The sequence below is a fragment of the Daphnia carinata genome, chromosome 5, assembly GCF_022539665.2.
Source record: "Daphnia carinata strain CSIRO-1 chromosome 5, CSIRO_AGI_Dcar_HiC_V3, whole genome shotgun sequence".
Taxonomy (NCBI): domain Eukaryota; kingdom Metazoa; phylum Arthropoda; class Branchiopoda; order Diplostraca; family Daphniidae; genus Daphnia; species Daphnia carinata.
Genome location: NC_081335.1, coordinates 5,511,968 through 5,528,316, shown reverse-complemented (window position 1 = coordinate 5,528,316; position 16,349 = coordinate 5,511,968). Strand labels below are relative to the sequence as shown.

The window sequence follows — 16,349 nt, the reverse complement described above, 5'->3', positions numbered from 1 at the left end:
TTAGATGTCACACAAAAATGATCGGTAAAAATGATTGGCAAAATTTGATCGCCGATCCGATCGGCATGTGATCTTTTGGGCGAGTTACAAAAAGGACTCCAGGGTTTCCGACTTTTGGTTGCAGGTTTCCGACACTTGGACATCTGGTACCCGACGAAAAGACATCTGTCTATCGACTTTTGGACTAGTGGTTCCCGACGTTTGGGCGCAACAATAAATTGTTGGTGAACCCAACGCGTGGCACACTTGACGCCAAGAGGATTCCAATGCAATCGACGTTATAGGGCTTTTGACTCTTTTTTTTACTTGAAGATCGGGACCATAAACGTAAAATGGATACGTATGTAAGCGACAAGTGGACTCCCGATCCAGCGACAAATGGACTCCTGATCTACTTACACATTAATTTTCGGAATTACTTCACCTTGAGTATTGCCAAATAGTTTAGTAGTTAATTGATTTCATTGTTGTACAGATATTTTGCTATTGTTTATTTTTATGAATTTTGGTATTTGTATTGTAAAAAAAGTGTAAATAAAATCATATAAAATTAGCACCACTTGCAATTGTGTTATTTACTTTTTGGCGATGGCTTTTGACAGAAACCAAAGTGTTATTTATACATTAGTACAAAATTACGTCAAATCGAAAGAATGTCTTGCGCACTTGTAATCCTACGTAAAAAAGGATAGTGATGTCAACTGTAACCTTGTGTTTTTGTTGACGTTGAATCGAAATTGTCAAGCTTATAACAAACCCCGAATAACCGATTCACCGTTAATTATTTTATGTTCAAATATTGGAGCAAAGAATTATATTGTGAAGGAAAACTAATTTTATCACTGTTTCATTTTCATATTACACTTTTTTTCAGTTTAATTTTGGCAAAGAAAACCACTAGTTTTTTTTCGAAAGTTGCATGCCATAGTGCCGTTGAAACAGAAGACAGGTAACCCCCCTCCTCACAAAAAAAAAATAGAAATAAAAAAAGGAACTACACTTGAACAGGTGATACTACCATCCGGGTTTCCAAGAATGAATTGGATGCTGTAAACACTGATATTATACATTCGTTAAATTCGTAATAATATTTGAAGAATTTCTGTCTTTTGCCTTTTACTGCATATTTACATTGGGAAGTCGAGTGAACTTGGGCTGTTGAGCATTACTTTTTCTGCATTTTCACATTGGGAAGTGGAGTATACTTGGGCTGTTTATCAATAGCAGATGTAAGATATTGTTCTGTAATAACAATACGATTGGTTCATTAATTTCAGAGTATCATTTGAAGGTTTGATGTGTTGGTATTACCTTCTCAGCATATTTACATTGGGAACTCGATTGAACTTGAGCTGTTAGCCGTTTATTCATCATAGAGGTAAGAGTTTGCGCTGTAAAGAACAATAGAATTTATTCATTTATTTCATAGTATTATTTAAGGAATGTCTCTGTTATCATTAACTTTTACTTCCTATTCACATTGGGAACTCGAGAAAACTTGTGTTGTTGGTTGTTGATCAATAACAAATGTAAGATTTGTCGCTGAATCGGGAGTCCATTTGTCGCTTACATACGAATCCGTTTGATGTTTACAGTTACAATCGTCAAGTAAAAAAAAAGAGTCAAAAGCCCTAACGTCGATGGCACTGGAATCCTCTTGGCGTCAAGTGTACCACTCGTTGGGTTCAGCAACAATTTATTGTTGCGCCCAAACGTCGGGAACCATTAGTCCAAACGTCGATAGCCAGATGTTCTTTCGTCGTGAACCAGATGTCTAACTGTCGAGGAACAAAAGTACTAGTGTCAGGAAACCTTGAGTCCTTTTGACAACTATCCCAAAAGACTCTGTCCCGATCCCATCTTTTGCAGTTTGATGGGATCGCCCGATCCGATCAAACTCAGAAGGTCGGAAAATTGATCAGCGCGGCAAGTCTGGTGTATAACATGATTTTTTTAACTGGTTATGATTAAAAGTTTCTTCAAACATATTTTGACTGAATAATTTTAACGTAAGATAAACATCTTATTTTGAAAATCTGCTAACAACAAATTTGACGAAATAATTAACAATATTCGATTCCGCTTCATGCTGGTCTTGGGGTCCATCCGTATCGATATGTGCATATAATACTATCGAATTAAGTTTACTATTAGCTAATATATTCAATTTCGCCAGGAAAAAAAGCCAGTATGGTATTCCAAGTTAACAAGCGGAACCAAAGTGGAGTGAGAACAAAACAGAAATTTTTTAAGGGTAGCCGGTGAAATAGGACTGAAACGAAATAGGACTGGAGAAATAGGACTGGGAGAAATAGAACTGACTTTTAAAAACTTTTAGGACAGTCCAATTTATCCTCGGCATCAGTCCTATTTCTCCTCGGCATTAGTCCTATTTCTCCTTAGAAATAGTCCTATTTCATTTACTTTATTACAGTAGGAATGATGAGCCTCCAATCCGGTAGGCAACATTTTGCGTAAGAGCGGCGGATTATATCCATTTCCCTTTCTAAGAAACCGTGGGCGTTAACTCATTACTTAAATGGTTCACAAAACATTTATCTCTTATCCTATTTTAATTTAAATTGCTGGGGAACATGAATTATTTTGAATCTAATAGAGTTCATTAAATAAAATACTATTAGAGCAAAATCAGAATATGTAAGAGCTGTATTTGATGTAAAGATAGTGGTATGAAATAGTAAAACATTAGTGCGATTGGAAAAGTTGGATATGACTACATATAGTGCAATATAAGTAATAAATATTTCTGTAGTATGTCTATTTAACTAATGAGTTAACACCATCGGTTTTTAAAAAGGGAAATGGATATAAGCCGACGCTCTTACGCAATATGTTGCCTACCGGATTGGAGACTCATCGCTCCTACTGGAACAAAGTAAATGAAATAGGACTATTTCTAAGGAGAAATAGGACTAATGCCGCGGAGAAATAGGACTGATGCCATGGAGAAATAGGACTGCCCTAAGAGTTTTTAAAAGTCAGTCCTATTTCTCCCAGTCCTATTTCTCCAGTCCTATTTCGTTTCTGTCCTATTTCACCGCAAATCTTTTTAAAGCTTAAATCTAGGCGCCAAATGTTTCAGTAAGATAATTAGTCGCAGAGCATCGTTATGAAACTTACAAAATGAAACTGGTTGATCACGTCTCTTCGAATTGCAGTTAACGGCACTACATTTGGGAGGCATTTGCACATTCTTACTCAAACAGAAGAAGAAAACACATCGAGAACTACTGTGAGCAACTTGTAAACTGAGGCTGGGTATTTTGCAGGATAAAATTCGATAATTAGCTAACAGGTTCCCTGGAAAGTATTTGTAAGCCAAAAATTCCAGAAAATCGACCTCTTTTGATTCCCCGAGTTTTCAACGCTCTTCGAGTCACAGAACTTTCGTTGTGTGTTTATCTGGCGAAATGTCCGACTTTCCTTGCCCATATTCAAATTAGCCGCCTCTCACATTGGTTCCTTGCAGGGAATTCGTCTGCTAATGATAAGGGAGGGAATTATCCGCTAGATGCTGCCTCAAAATGTGTCATGGTGACTTTAACACGGTCGTATCCCATCTCCTTATCTCTGGTTTGTAGCTGTTCATTTCCACCACGGAATATGGGTTTAGTTCAAAATACGGCCAATGGCGGCGCTGAGACGCGGAAAGAAAAAACCAGTTCGATAGCCGAGCCGGTTCCACAGCTAGGCGGTGCTATAAGTGGCCCTGCACTGTACCCCGATGGAACACCGATTGGGTTTACGGAGAAGAAATTTCACCCCAAGCCCCGAAAGCCTGCGCCGATGCCCCGAAATGCTACCCGATCGGCAAAAAGCGCTCCGATTGGCTCGGTGTCGATTCCTGACTTGAGTCAATTTGTTCAAAAATAAAGAAATCAAAATCCTAAATCCTCTCAAAATCAATTCTAAGAAAAAAATAATCATTGAAAATAGATTCATATCATTATTAGATCAAAATTTTATTTGAATCCAACTGATACAGTCGATCGCTGCCCAAAACTTAATCTAAAATTTTTTTTTTCTTATTTTCACGAAAACCGTTCGAGCGCTAGTAGTGTAAGGTTTCGTAACAGTTGCTCAAAGAGTTTCCCTTCTCCTTACCTACGTTCTTTAATACAGCAGTGTTATGGAAGGGACAGTCAAAAGCACTCAAGACTTCGGGTTATTGCTGTGAATTTGCTTGGAAGTAAACCTAAATATGGTGTGCTGTTTTTCTATTAATTATGGAATCCGCTAGTGCAATAATGGAACCTATTCCTACGTTTGTGTGAAAACTTTCGTGATCGAGTGCCGTATTTTTGCACAACTGGACAATTAAGGTAAGCAAATCATTCAAGCTAAAGAAGTAGGTAAATGAAAAAAGTGCAATGCTTGTCTGCCTGAGAGTAGGAATATGAACACCTTTTACTTCTGTCGTACGCGATAGAATTCTTATTATTATTTATACTGTCATTAAATGTATTATGGATGTCACCGTGTGTTTGGGCCTCAAACTACAATGAATCTATGTTAAATGCCTGTCAGTTGACAACAGGACCAATAAAAATATCTTCCTATGAGTTCCATTACAGAACATGATTATTGTAATATAGGTGTACAGTATTGCTTGTTCAGTGCTAGGTTGAAATATAAGTTTCTTAGCTTTTATTTTTTTTTAATATTATGGCTCTTTTACAGATGGAAAACACCGATGAGTCTGGTGTTGGTGGAAATGATCTTTCATTAGGAGTGAATCAAATTGTTTGTGAAAATGCATCACCAATCGGCATGGGGCCTGATTATGATCTTCAGCAAAGCAATCTTGCTCTTCTTAAAGCGGAACTTAAGGTTTACATTTTCTGAAGTACATTTTGAGATATAGTAAAGAAGTTTTATTATTTGCAGTTAGTAACTCATGACAGAGATTTGTTAAGAAAGGAATTGACAAAGATTCAACATCAAACCCCTTCACCATCTGTTTCAGCACCATTTAACTTCTCTTCTGCCGGTAATTGTAGTAATATTATCCATTTAATTTTACATTTATTTGAACAACCTTTTAGGTACACTACCACGCTCATCCTACTCACAGCAATTGTCCTCAGCAAGGGACTATGATGCCCTACAGAGACAATGTGAGGCAGCAATGAGTGAGTTGCAGTCCTTAAAGAGACAGCATGATAGATGTGAAAAGGCTGTCCAAGAATCTGAGTATTATCGTGGGCAGCATAGATCTGTGCTGTCCAAACTTGATTCTACTACTCAAGAGATGCATACATTAAGAGCAAAGTATGGTGATGTCTTAACTGGAAAGCAAAGATTAGAACAAGAAGTTCATAGCCTTAGCCAAGCAAGAGAAGAAGATCGGAAAGAGATAAATGATTTAAGACGACAGCAACAAGAAGCTGTGATAAAAGGAAATGGAACAAATGAAACGCTCAATCAGCTTTATGTCAACACGCTACGGAAATTTGAAGCAATTAAAGGTAGGTTGAAAAATATTATTATATTTTATTTCGCCTTACAGCATGCAATTTCGTCATGTATTAGCCTAGAATATTGAAATGAGTTACACTATAATTACATGGTACCAAAATCGAGATTTTATCATGTGAATAGTTTTAGTGTATTTATTTCTTTATTCAGAGAAGTGTCTCTATATTTCATTTCCCATGTTGGCCTTTAGATGAGCATGACTCTTTACGGAAAAGATATGCCGATCTAGTAGCATCTCATTCAGCTGCTGTGAGCAAGTTAGAACTTGCTCAAGAGGAGATGACTAGGTTGAAGAAGCAATATGAGGAATCTATTCAGGAACGCAATGCAGCTGTACGTGAGAGGAACGTTCTAAAGTCGCAGTGCACTCATGCCATTATGCAATGGGACATGGCTATCCGTGAACGAAACACCTATATGGACTATTTAACTAAAATTCAACTCCAGCATGAAGAAGAAATCAACAAAGGGATGGCGGTGAGAATGAAGAGCAGTAAAGATTTAAAACGTTTGACTGAAGAACGAAATGCAGCAATGGAGGAATACTCGCTCGTCATGCGTGAGAGAGATTCGGTCCATAAAGAAATCGAGAAGCTGCAGGACGATCTGTCACAGTCAAACAAGAAATTGAAGACCCTGGAAATTAAGAGCAGTGAATCCCATGATGAAAAGAAAATGTTGCTGTATGAAGTTGAATCGTTGCGTAGAGAAATTAAATCTGCTTTGGATGATCGAGACAACGCATTAAAGGTATTCTTGCTACATCTAGAATATAGCCTATAGTTTTGTTTTTGCTGTGTTTGTTCAACCCAATTTTTTTTATTTAATATGTTTATTTGTTTAACAGTTTTATTTTTTTATTTTTTCTTATTTATATGTACATATTTTTATATATTATTGTTATCCCCTTTTTGAGGTTTGATTTTTGGTTCATCTGTGCATAATTTTTGTTTAGGAATTGCATCACATGCGAGAAAGATACGGTGAATACCAGGAACCTCAATGGAATGAGAACCTACGTCTAGATGACCAAGAAAGAAAAATTCGCTTTGGAATTGGAAACGGCTGCTTGGGAGGTGAACAGGTTCGCAAAGACCGTACCGAAACGCCAAAAAGTGGCAGAGGTGAACTGTACCCAGTAGATGGGGGCGATCAAGAGGTTGAGCAACTTAAAAAACAGGTGGAAAAACTACAAGCAGAATATGCAGAAGCACTCCAAGAAGCTGAAGTGTCAAAACAACGCCGGGACTGGGCTTTTGGTGAACGAGATAAGATTGTCTTGGAAAGAGAGTCAATACGGACGTTGTGTGATCGATTGAGGCGCGAAAGAGATAGAGCCGTCTCTGATTTAGCCGAAGCTCTTCGAGATTCTGATGATGTGAAACGTCAGAGAAATCAAACTGTTAAGGAGCTTAAAGGTATCTTGCCGCAACTTTTGCTTTTTGACTCTTTTTTATTTGGTTAATTTAGAGTTTCCCGGTCATCATTCTGTTCTAACGTTTCCCATAGAATTGAAAGAGAAGCTGGGAGATCTTCAGTTGGAAAAGGAAAAGGAAAAAGAAAGCCGGGCACCTCTTAATCATAGTTATGATTCTGCCCTGGGAACCGACTTTTCAGATGGCGACACCGAAACCGTAGAAGTTGAACTTGATTGGTCTAGCTCTCTAATGGATTTTGGCTTTCTGTTAGCGGGTGGGAAAAATCGCCCCGTTTACAGTAATGACTACGGTCTGTATGTAGTATCTGTAACGCGGGGAGGCCCTGCCGACGGCAAACTTAAGATCAACGATTGCCTTCTCAAAGTTGGCACACTGAGTTGCACCGCGGCAGATGCCGAATCAGTTCTAAATCTGTTGCGGTCTTCCAAAATGCCCGTTACCCTAACAGTCAAACGAAAGAGGTGCTTATATCAGGGATTGTACTCGGTTAAATTACCTTTGGGTGGTGCCTCCCATGGACTGACATTGGAAAATGGAATTTACATAAGGTCTATTACCCCGGGAAGCATGGCTGCTCGAGAAAGCTCTCTTAAGGTTGGAGATCGCTTATGCAGTATTAATGGTAGAATTTTGGACAGCATGGCTAGCTTTGTCGAGGTATACATTTGTTTTCCATAATTTCTGCAGCCAAACTCATGCAATTGCCCTATTTGTTTGAACAGGTTTGCAGAATCTTAGACGACAGTTTTGGCAAAAATGATGGGCCTGTAATAACTGTTATCCGAGGATCGTTTGGGTCTACGAATTTTCCTGTATCACTACCCTCTCTTGGGTCTCCAAGCAGCAGTTCAAGTGCACATAACATAACTGAAGAAGAAAACCACAATGATGTTCAGGCACAAGGCAAGGTCGATGGTCATTTTTCTACCGCTCGAAGACATCAAGGGAGTAAACATTCTAAAGGCTCCTCCTTGTCATCGAATGCCCCGAGTAATGTCTCTAGCGCTGGTTCCATAGCCTCTGCTGGGCTAGTTGTCTGGGACATGTTCCGTGAAACACTGGGTCGCCCAAAACGACCTAATGGTAAAGAAAAGGGTAACCATCACACGGATGACGGAAAACGGCCAGTCTGCAATACTTCAAACAGTCCTATTGCAAGCGGGACTGACCGCGAGGCGGCTGCGATCGCAATTTTAGAAGACGTAATTGACCGTTACAACCCTCACACCGTTACCAACAATGATGCTGCTTCTAATTCGGGAACTCATAAAGTAATTCTTCCACGTTTCTCATTTGCACATTTTATTTATTTATTTTTTATTACTTAATTAATTATTTTTTTAATGATACATATTGTTTTTCTTTTATAGAAAAAAAATGAAATGGGTTCTGGCCTCGTTACGCTAAGTAGAAGAAAGCGAATTATGGGCAGTTCGAAATCTGAATGTAAAAGAGATGATACGAGAATGAACAGTGGCGGCACATGGCCTCGATGTCGCGCTGGATCTCCTTTCGTTTCCGGAGAATATTTAGAAGGAGCTAATACGTTATTTCATAGTTATAAATACCCACGTGCCAGGCTACCACTCTCCGTGTTTATTGATGCTTCCAAAACTTCCAAAGATGAGGTGGCAGTTGACGACACGACCGATGATGACAAAGATTCTGGGTAAGAAATTCAAGACGATCTCCTGTTATCAGTACTCTTTTCTTTTCTTTTTTCAACCTATCTATTCTTTTCTTGTTTTCGTCTTTTCGTTGTTGCATGAAATTAAACCATGTACAATAATATTTGTTGTTATTACAGCCAAACAGCTCCCAGTGGTGACTACAGGACGTATGGGGACAGAACTAGCATGGAAACTGTTGATCCACCATCTGATGGAAGCATAGACCTGTCCGTGCAATCTGGCAACTTAGGCAAAGAGGATTTAGGTAGATACTTGAAAAAAAAAGGAAACGCTGGTTGCGGAACAACGTGCAAAGCCGATGCGGACACCGAAGTTTGTCGGAATGGACAATTAGCCCCGGCGTCTGGGGCCCAGACTCTTACAACCGTTGCCAGTGGCTTGTCTGGAGGAGGACCTGTTCATGTTCACGCAGCATTGCCTTCTACGCTTCCAACGCATCTACGCATACAGTCTCAACTTTATCCAACAGCGCTACATTCTTCTCTAAAATATAAAGTGTCTCCTCACGTCGGGCATATGCATAGCCATCAACACAACTTGTCTCCGCCCCGTTATTCCTCGCCGCCTCCACTACCTCGGCAACCAACGGAGAGCCCATACGATTTTCCTTTGGGAGGACCACACAGCCTTCTTTCCAACAAATCGTACAGCCACACCCAGTCTCCATCGATTGATTCGACGTATTCGAGGACGCACAAGCACAGCCATAACCATTCCTCTGTCCCTGTACCGTTTGGATATGAATCGAATCGAGGGAGCCATACAGAATATGTACAGCTTCCTTATTCTGATAGCATTGGCACAGTTAAGAAAGAGCCAGCTAGAATACGAATTCCCTCGAATCCAAGTGTGACGAGCAGAAACAGCATTGGAAGAATGTCAACCAGCAGCGTCGAACGTCTTTCCGAGCATGGAAGCCCGATGCCTAATTTTCATGTCGAAATCCTAAGTCCAGGTCGACCAGGTACTGGCGTGGGTAGCCGGTCGTCAATCGAGGAATATTCTTGGGCAACTGGTACCGGTAACAAATTTAAGCCGGCACCGGATGAGCTACGCAGGTAAATCTAATTTTTTTGTTTCATTTATACTTAAGCCACTGTATTCTAATTCCATGATGTTTACATTAAATTTTTTAGAGTGTATATTGAAAAATCTTCGGAACCATTAGGCATTCAAATATTTTGCCGCAATTCTGGTGGAGTTTTCGTTTCATCTGTGCATCAGTCTAGTTTGGCAGCACAAGTTGGTTTGCAAGTTGGCGATCAGCTGCTAGAAGTTTGTGGCATCAACATGCGCAGCGCCACATATCAACTTGCTGCCTGTGTTCTACATCAATGTGGGGATTCCATAACGATGCTGGTTCAGTACAATCCTACCAAGTACCAGGAGTTGCAAGAAATGAATGGAATGGGCTTAATGGGACCGCCATCAATGACCAGTTCGAGCAGCGAATGTGACGGAAATGGTGGAGGGTCGCACCAGCGATCCAAATCGCGTTCAGGATCACCTACACCATGCAATTCCCCCCGGCATTCGCGAGATCACAGCAACAACAGTGGTAATGGAAGCAGTTCGAAAGCTGACGTTATTGATCCAGTTTCAGCGTCTTTAAGGAACACCTTACAATTCGATCGGTATGTTTGTTCGTTTTTGTTTTATTACTGTCTGTTTGGTCTCCAAAATACAGCCTTGGCTGAAGTGTTTGTAGTGCTTATGTCCACGCCTACCATCCATTGAGTGTATGGATGGATTTGCCTCTATTTTGACATGGGAAAAGACAATTTGTTTTCTGATGTTCCAGTAATGTACTGTAAAGTATTCTTTTCCGTGTCACGTCTTTGAATATCCGTACCATTGAATACCAGTTAAAATATTGCGCAATCTAAAAGTTACAGCCAAATTAGTTTTTGCCTTTCGTATTTTGTTCACATGATTAATTTTTTTTTTATGTTGATTTGTTTCAAAGGTTGATCGATCGTGGAAGTGAATCTCGCTCTTCAATTGTTCGACCTCCTTCCATTCACGGCACCCTTACACGTCACCATGCTCTAGCCACTTTAAAAAGGCCAACCTCAGTAATCATTCCGGCTACTGTAGTTGACGAAAATGGCGGTAACTGTCGGGATCGTGACAGGGAACCGCGCCTTGTTCATCTTGAGATGAAAAAAGCACACAGTCTTGGGATCAGCTTGGTTGGTGGGAACGCTGTGGGAATTTTCATCCATGCCGTCCAAAATGATTCACCAGCTTTTAAGGTATGCTTCGTTTGGCACATGCATTATAAAAAATCTCCCTTGGATAAACAAAGTTTTATTCAAACCTTTTACTGTCGTGGATTACAAAAGCTAAAAAAAAAGTTAAAATGTCATCAACTACCTTTTTTTGTAGGCTGGTTTGCGTTGTGGTGACCGGATTCTTGAGTTCAACAGCGTTAACCTACGAGATTCAACGGCTGAACAAGCGGCGTACGAGCTAGCGAAACCCACGGAAAAGGTGACGCTGGTTGTCCAACATGACATGGAGCGCTATCGGGAAATCGCTGAACAGCCTGGCGATAGCTTCTACGTTCGAGCACAGTTTGATAAAATGGCTTTCGATAGTCACGAACAAATGGAACTCGGCTTCCGTCGAGACGATATTCTTCATATCGATAACACCATGTTTAATGGTGTTCCAGGTAATGTTTGCTCTTTGTCTACAAAAATTGGGAACATTTTCTGTTTGTCAATGACTAGAAAAAATATGGGTTTTACAATTTTGTTGCCGTAGGATTGTGGAGAGCATGGCTAGTTGATAATGAAGGTCGCAAAATTCGATGTGGTGTTATACCGTCAAAGTATAAAATTGAAGAAGAACTTCTACAGCGATCGAGCTTGGCTGATTTGGATCACGAATCACGGCGTTCATCAACGTCAGCGCGACGCAGTTTTTTTAGGAGGAGGAAGCACACTCGTAGCTCATCCCGAGATTCAAAGGAGATTGCAAGTTTTTCCGACGCAAGCCTACAGTTAGGATCTTCAGAGGGTTTAGGCCTCTCTTCTATCTACGTCCAGGTAGAAAATAGTACTGCCATATCTGCTATACATATGAGTTGATTGCAATTATTTAAACAAATAGGAAACCGTTCCTCCGCGTCCTGTTTCATATGCTCAAGTTGAAAGATATGATTGCAAAGAAATACGCCCCGTTATAATAGTAGGGCCACTCTCGGACTATGTAGTTGACAAACTCGTCCAAGAATTTCCGCGAAAATTCGTTCGCGTAATGCCAGAGCTAATGCCTTACCCTGAATCGTACATGGAGAAAAACCTGGATGAAAATAATTTTATTGAGTATCGACGAAAAGGAACGCATTATGAATGCATTACCGTATCTGCAGTTCAAAGTGTTGGCGAAAAGAACTTGCATGGCGTATTGGACGTTTCTTTAAATGCCGTGTCGCGATTGCATAACCGACATTGTTTCCCGATTATTATTCTTTTGAAGTTCAAGTCAGTTAAACATGTCCGTGAGGTCAAAGACACTCGCGTGCCATCCGACAAAACGGCAGCTAAAGCAGCTAAAGAAATGTATGAGCATGTCATCAAAGTGGAAGCTGAGCATCGTCATCTCATATCAGGTAATTCACTGTTTTTTATTTTGCCCATTGACTTCCAAGTTGCCATGGAGACGTCTTGTATTTTAATAGTGCTTCGACTAACCTTTTTGTGCATTGTTCTTTGTTCTACAGCCGTAATACCAGCAGGTGGCAATTTGGCGTGTTTGTGTACGCAAGTGTCTGCAGTAGTCGAACAGGTTAGTTTTCGTCCCAATTAGCATTTCATTTTCTGTCTAATTTGCCTTAAATGCGCTTTTTAAAAAATTATTTTAGGAACAAACAAAAATTCTGTGGGTGCCTCGTGGTTCAATCTGGTGAATTACTGTACAGCATTTCAATTTGTGATGGGCAGCCTTCTCGGTTACTTACCGATTTTTAACGTTGTTATGCCTCTTGCGGGTTGACCTTCTTTCTTTGTACTTTTAAAGCCATTTTTATTGTGTGAATTATTTACCGACTTTTTCGCATTTGAGTTAGATTTACCAAGCGCATGTACATTGTGTCGATTATATATTGGACAATACATTCAAGCAATACTGCATTCATCAATCTAGTAAAAAAAAAAATTCCCTACAATTTTGTACCGGAACGAAGTTTATTTTCGTCGCTCCTAGACATTTAATCTAAATCGATGCGGGATTTGATTCACGCAATTTCACAAACGCCTGCAAGAAGTTTCCCATGGTGATACATTCTTCGACGAGGGTATCGTTGGTCGCACTTTTCAAACTGTCACGCATTCCATAAACAGCCGCCGCTCGACAAACTTCTCTGATGTCCGAGCCCGAAAAACCTTCAGTTAACGTTGCCAGCTGTTCCAGATCGACGTCTAATAACAGAATTAACTGAATTCTCACAAAAAAACGGGTGGTTTTTTTTGTACCTGTAGCTAAGCGTTCGTTTTTCAAGATTGTTTGCGCAATCTGCCGACGCTGTTCTGTACCCTGCACAGTTCAGATCCAAAAAGATTTACATTTCAAAAAAATTAATAAATTTGTTCTACAAATCCTGGCATGATATACCGGAAGTCCTATGAAGAAAGATGCAGGCATTCGACGTAAGATAGCTTTATCGACGTCCTGAGGTCGGTTCGTTGCACCTAATACAACTTTCGTGAGGACAACAGAAAATCAATTATTCTACTATTCATTAGTTTATTAAAAACCTAGAACGTTCTACTAACCGACGGTATTTTTGTTATTGTCTGTTGTTAGGCCATCCTGCGTACGAAGACGAAAACAAGACTAATGAATAAATTCTCTATTGCGGGACATACAATCGGAGTTTAATCCATTACGATTGACCAGAAGCGCCTTATCTGGGGTGTACCCTAGAAATCGCTCTTTCTTAATTACCGTAAAGGATGTGCCAACATTCTTCCCTATTATAGAATTATGACACATTCTTTGCGATATCCAATGAAAAATCATGTGTTAGTCGTGGCCGATTGTATACCCAAGAGCGGCGGTTGCGACAGAATTATAGTAAGTCAGAGAATGCTTATGACAACTACTATACCCAGTGCGACATGAAAAGGGCCTTCACCATAGCGGTCGTTTCATGGTCTTTTGAATCTCTTGAACAAAGAAAAAAGCTCATCACCATATTTAGAGCAAAAACTTGATTCAATTACCTGGAACGAAGGAGAGAATCAATTTCGTCGATGAAAATGATGCAAGGTTGAATTTTTACAGCCAACGAAAAAACCGCTGTTGCTAGTTTTTGGCTCTCACCATACCATTTGCAATTTGAAAAATTTTGTGATTTTTTTTTAAAGTAATATTCTTTTGCTACATTAAACTTTTTTTTTTACCTTGTCAGTTAGTACTGAAGCATCCAAGTTTATAAATCTCATTCCAGCTTCCTTTGCAGTGGCTTTGGCCACCTAGAATAGAGAACAAACAAAAAATATGAAGAGGAACCAGATCTCTTTATGTTAGAAATAGATACCATAGTTTTTCCACACCCTGGAGGTCCATGCAAGAGCATACCTATATATAATTTTTATCAAATTATATAGAAGAACCAATTACAAAAAAAAATCTTCACAAGATCTAAGAACCTTTTGGAGGCTGCAGCAGTTGGCTTGGAAATGGCTTTTGACTTTTGATGGGTAATATAATTGTGTCATGCAGCTCCTGTACCACACTATCCAGACCAGCAACATCATTCCAGGATACAGGAATGCTTTCAGGGTCCACTAAATGACTTGCAATTGCCAGTTCATACTCTGTCAACTACAAATATTCAAAATCACTTTTTGCCTGCTTTGTCATTATCTTATTTTGGCTGAAAATAGATTAAAAAGGGAAAATAATTTTCTATATACAGAAACTAGGAGACTATTTAAAAACTTTTGCCTCTGTGTAGTTAGAATTCAACATTGGTGGAAAAAACACTTTCAAATTAAAAACTTATACAAAAATATTGAATGCTGACCAGCTAATTTACAAAAAAAAGCTTAACACACCTAAAACCTCATTATACCATTATTCTCAGACTTGCCGTCCGATTATTTCTTGAGCGATTATCGGTAGCCGTCGATAATCGCAAAAAAATGATCGGCGATCATTCGTCTGTTGAAAAAATTTGATCGGCGATTAAATTTCTTAGCGATTGTTTTTCCGATTATTTTGACCGCCATCTAGCAGTAAGAAAATAACTTGCCATTGTTTAAATTGAAAAAATTGAAACAAGTGAAAATTTAAAAAAAAGTGTCTGCTACAAAAATGACAAAGCTATGAGTAGACTTTCATATAGTCTCATCTACCGTTCATAGATGTCGCTAAATAATCGAAAAATAATCGCGATTAAAAATTAATTTTTTTCCACTTTAATCGCCGATTTCGATTATTTTAAAATAATTTGATCGCCGATTAAAATTTTAATCGAAATCGCAATCGCGATTAATTTTCAATCGCGATTACGGCAATAGAATAATTTATTCTATTAGTGACACTCCAAAGAACTAGGGCTCGGCCCCGCGACGATCGGGCACGATTTTGGCCGACCCGCGCGGTTTTTTTTTTTAAAGGACAAACCGGTGCGGTTCGGTTTGCCAATTTTTCCAAACCGATTGAACCGCGGTTTGACACGAAATTTGTATCCCTTTACGGTTTTGCAGGGTTTGCACTATGAATTTCCAGTTTGCATAGGACAATACATCAGTAACAGAGTTTGCCGCTAGATGGCGGAAAGATCGAACCAATTTTCGATCGCGATACTTACAAGTCTGATCGGAAATTTTATTTCAAACAAGTTTCAGACCGCCATTACGTTGATAACAATTAGTGATAATTACTTGATTTGTAATTTTAGCAAAATTTCAAAAAAAGATTTTTAATAGCGGTTCAAACCGGTTTGGCCCAGTTGCAAACCGAAAACCGAACCGCAGTCAAAAATGGCTAAACCGAACCGACGGTTTGAGCCTATTTTTTTTAAGAACCGCGGTTTGCCCCGATCGTCGACGATCGGGGCCGATCCCTACAAAGAACCCTGTTTACAAAAATTTAGCACCTTAGGTTGGAATAAAAGCTACTTGATCTTTTGCAACAATTGATAATGGAACAAGTTTAGTTTACAAGATTGTTTGCTCACAGGTTCAGAAAATCCACTACTGTTACAAAGATATGATACAAATGTCACCATGTTAAACAGGATAATGTTGAGCCATTTTTAGTTTGAATACCTGCACATTGGTTTTTATTCGCAATTTAGTCATGAGGGCTTGAGCTTGTTGTTTGGCTTTATTTTTTTTTCCGTTAGTGGGATCTAATTGATCAACCATCCATTTCACTGCAAAATAAAATCCCGATGCCACCGCTATCTGTAGCACAATTGAAAATTTTGTTCCTCCATTCATTTTATATTTGTTAAGCTTGCTAAATAATAACTCTAAGGTGATGTGATGTGATGTTAGTGCTGGCGACTATCTAAACTAGTGTTGGCCAGTGTTGGCGACTATCTAAACCTCAAAACGATATATCGATATTTTTAGATAGTTTTTAGATAGTCGACTTTTTTAGATAATCGCTGTATCGATATATTCCAAATAGATCTCCCATTTAACAATAGATGGCGTCTAGTGCAAATGAGAAAAAAACTATATACAATAGTTTAATA

General features: G+C 39.2%; 2 protein-coding genes across 3 annotated transcripts; one reads left to right on the top strand and one right to left on the bottom strand.

Annotated features, from left to right (window-relative positions):
• The first annotated feature begins 4,168 nt into the window (after positions 1 to 4,168).
• On the top strand, positions 4,169 to 12,766 carry LOC130696510 (disks large homolog 5-like). Its single transcript, XM_059495417.1, has 17 exons — positions 4,169 to 4,343; positions 4,702 to 4,851; positions 4,909 to 5,011; positions 5,067 to 5,489; positions 5,690 to 6,249; positions 6,455 to 6,917; positions 7,009 to 7,595; positions 7,661 to 8,209; positions 8,309 to 8,607; positions 8,746 to 9,687; positions 9,766 to 10,263; positions 10,596 to 10,884; positions 11,018 to 11,306; positions 11,399 to 11,682; positions 11,747 to 12,248; positions 12,360 to 12,424; positions 12,501 to 12,766. The coding sequence occupies exons 2-17, from the start codon at positions 4,702 to 4,704 to the stop codon at positions 12,543 to 12,545; spliced, it is 6,048 nt and encodes a 2,015-aa protein (XP_059351400.1). The 5' UTR covers positions 4,169 to 4,343; the 3' UTR covers positions 12,546 to 12,766.
• On the bottom strand, positions 12,488 to 16,151 carry LOC130696509 (outer mitochondrial transmembrane helix translocase-like). Of its 2 annotated transcripts, XM_057519586.2 has the most exons (10): positions 15,916 to 16,151; positions 14,290 to 14,464; positions 14,178 to 14,218; positions 14,041 to 14,112; positions 13,861 to 13,967; positions 13,746 to 13,803; positions 13,411 to 13,447; positions 13,250 to 13,335; positions 13,111 to 13,171; positions 12,488 to 13,056 (listed from the first exon to the last, which is right to left on the bottom strand). In XM_057519586.2, exons 1-10 carry the CDS (start codon positions 16,087 to 16,089, stop codon positions 12,851 to 12,853), a joined length of 1,017 nt encoding a protein of 338 aa, XP_057375569.1. In that variant the 5' UTR covers positions 16,090 to 16,151; the 3' UTR covers positions 12,488 to 12,850. The 2 variants fall into 2 exon arrangements, with proteins under 2 accessions (XP_057375569.1, XP_057375570.1); XM_057519587.2 differs by lacking the exons at positions 13,746 to 13,803; positions 13,861 to 13,967 and having other exon boundaries at positions 15,916 to 16,150.
• Positions 16,152 to 16,349: the final 198 nt, after the last annotated feature.

Excerpts from the sequence above, each read along its gene's own strand:
- LOC130696510 (XM_059495417.1), top strand. The coding sequence starts at position 4,702 with ATGGAAAACACCGATGAGTCTGGTGTTGGTGGAAATGATCTTTCATTA. Across the intron at positions 7,596-7,660 it reads GCATGGCTAGCTTTGTCGAG|GTTTGCAGAATCTTAGACGA; the intron begins GTATACATTTGT and ends TTGTTTGAACAG. Across the intron at positions 10,885-11,017 it reads ATGATTCACCAGCTTTTAAG|GCTGGTTTGCGTTGTGGTGA; the intron begins GTATGCTTCGTT and ends CTTTTTTTGTAG.
- LOC130696509 (XM_057519586.2), bottom strand. The coding sequence starts at position 16,089 with ATGAATGGAGGAACAAAATTTTCAATTGTGCTACAGATAGCGGTGGCA. Across the intron at positions 14,465-15,915 it reads GAATAAAAACCAATGTGCAG|TTGACAGAGTATGAACTGGC; the intron begins GTATTCAAACTA and ends GAATATTTGTAG. Across the intron at positions 13,968-14,040 it reads CTTCAGTACTAACTGACAAG|TGGTATGGTGAGAGCCAAAA; the intron begins GTAAAAAAAAAA and ends TCAAATTGCAAA.